Here is a 2,390-nt window from a genome sequence, read left to right as displayed (position 1 = left end):
GGTGAGGAATAGGTTTTCTGTTTGTTTGGGGGTGGCTTTTGGCCTTTTTAAACTTGAGTTAAAAGTTATTTTTTGCACTGTATGTTTAACAATGCCCTTGACTAGGCATCTAAGATATTAACCAGCTTCAGCAGATTATGCGTCTGACGGGGACACCCCCTGCTTATCTCATTAACAGGATGCCAAGCCATGAGGTGAGAACAAATAGACTGTACAGGGATATGTAATTTAAAAGGCCACATTCTCATTTTATTGCCACTGTAAAACCAACACAGTTTTTAATGTCACTGAATGCTTGCATGTGCCTCGAGGGCTACTAAGGTAATGACTACCTATGTGCTATTGCAAGATGTTGACATTTGGGATAAAATGTCATCCAATCCTGTGGATTGAGGACATAATTTATAGGCTTGTATGTAGAGAATGATGTTACTTTTATATTTGGGTTTTATGAATTTAGTGCTCAAGAGGCTATTGTGTGTTTTTCTGGGTTCTGTGTCTGCAGGAAGGGTGTGCTGACCTCTGATGACTTTCAGCTGGAGGTCTAGTTAACTGAAGGCTGTTGGCATGCTTTACTATTCGTCAATTTTTTTTAATGACAAAAAGAGGAGTCTTCATTTAAAAAAACAAATATCCAACAGTAATAAGTACTACAATTAAAAGAAAGTACACAAATAATATAGAATAAATATGAGCACTTACATAGGGTTAGGTGCCGTTTTTACCAGTTCTTAACTGCTTAATCTAACTAATTTTATCACCAGAGATGATAAGAGCACTTCGTTCTAATGTGCTCTCAATCTTTTGGGGAACTGGGCTGGCATCATAGAGGCCCTTCTCAGCAGCTTTGTTTCTACCTCAGATCTATTCAAGTAGTCTTTTTATTTATATTTATTTATCTTATTAGAGGGATGACTGTTCACTGCATGAGACAGGTCTCTCTTTACTTCTGTTTTCCCTTCACCCTTTTGTCTACATGCTCAAGTAGGAAGGGGATTATAGCCATGTAGATATTCAATTCCTAGAATTTTCTTTATAAATCGGAAAGATTCTCAACTGCTTTTCAAGGCGGATCTCTCCTGCTTGCTGCACACATAATGACTAAGAAGGTGAAGTTGCCCAGGCAACCAGAACTTTTTCTAAACTTGTATGTGGGGTGTGTGTGTATGTGTATCTCTGTGTGTGTGTGGTGTATGTGTTTATGTTTACACACACATACATACCTTTACTGTTGAGCTATATTAAAATAGGAATTTTAAGGCGGTGGCTAAGATTCAAAGAAGTTTTATCTCAACTACTCAGATCGACTGATAGTGGGATTTATTCACTGAAACAGGGAAGGTTATAGACATAATTTAATACCTAACATCTGAAGCACACATTTATGAGTTACATTTGTACTTATTTGCTTATTCTCAAGACCAGTTTTTGTCTTTGCCTTGATTAGAGCTGTCGGTTCCTAAAAGAATTTGACCCCTTAAGTTTCTTAGAATGAAGTTCAGAAATTGGGAAGTTGAAACATCCTTAGGAAATGAGAGCAGACTTTCCTTTCTAAAGGCAGCTAATGTTTATTGAGCTCTCACCCTGAACCAAGTACTGTGCTAAGGAAGTACTGGTTGTTTATCTGTAATCCTCACTTCAGCATTATTAATCCATTTTTACAGATGAGGAACTCAAGACTTAAAGAGAATAAGTAACTTGCCCAAAGTGATAAAGTCAAGATTCAAACTCAAGCTCGTCCCACCCCAGGGACCAAACTTAGAACAACTATATTGGTAATATAAATGTTGTTTGTGTCAGAATTTTATTTGAAGCTCTTTCATGAGTTTTATCTTGCTTGAGTATCACAATAACCATATGATATAGGCAAGCCAAATACTAACATCTAATATTAATATTTTGCAGATGAGATAATTAATATGTTGCTTGAGATTGGCCTAAGAAGATGTAGCTTATAAGTGATAGGGGAAGGATTTCTGCCTAGGCCTTGTAATTTATAATCCACTGTTCTTTAAATCTCTTCTTAAGTTGGTTTAGTATTTTTAAAATGTATTCAAGCCTCTTAGAACAATAAACTAAGCTTATGTTTACTTTCTTGTTACCAAGATTACTTTGTTAGCAAGGTTTAATATTGATATCCTTTTGAAGTACTAAGAACGCCTACTGAGATCAGTACTGTCAAAAGACTGCCAGTCCTAGACTTTCTTTAGGAATATCAATTCTTATGCCAATTTTAGCTTTTTAGGAAGACTGTCTCAGGAAGGGCTACTTCTCAGATATCTTGGCCTCATTTTTTAAACTTTCAATCCTATGATCAGAAAGCTAATGAAAGGAAACTTAATTCGTTAGCATTCTCATTCACTTGAAATACAACTGTGAGATACAGCAGG

The 2,390-nt window shown here is 36.2% G+C and overlaps 1 protein-coding gene across 4 annotated transcripts in view; it reads left to right on the top strand.

Annotated features, from left to right (window-relative positions):
• The window catches only part of MAPK14 (mitogen-activated protein kinase 14), a 66,630-nt gene that overhangs the window by 58,814 nt on the left and 5,426 nt on the right, over window positions 1–2,390 (top strand). The window contains exon 9 of one of the 4 annotated variants that reach the window (XM_006907327.3): window positions 115–194. The exons of the other annotated variants lie outside the window; for them this stretch is intronic. Within the exon in view, the coding sequence (XP_006907389.1) occupies window positions 115–194 (80 nt within the window). The remainder of the gene's footprint in view (window positions 1–114; window positions 195–2,390) is intronic. 4 annotated transcript variants of the gene reach the window in all.

This window comes from Pteropus alecto, unplaced genomic scaffold, assembly GCF_000325575.1.
Source record: "Pteropus alecto unplaced genomic scaffold, ASM32557v1 scaffold202, whole genome shotgun sequence".
NCBI lineage: Eukaryota > Metazoa > Chordata > Mammalia > Chiroptera > Pteropodidae > Pteropus > Pteropus alecto.
The sequence above is the reverse complement of the archived record's forward strand: the minus strand, read 5'-3'. Positions and strand labels throughout refer to the sequence as shown.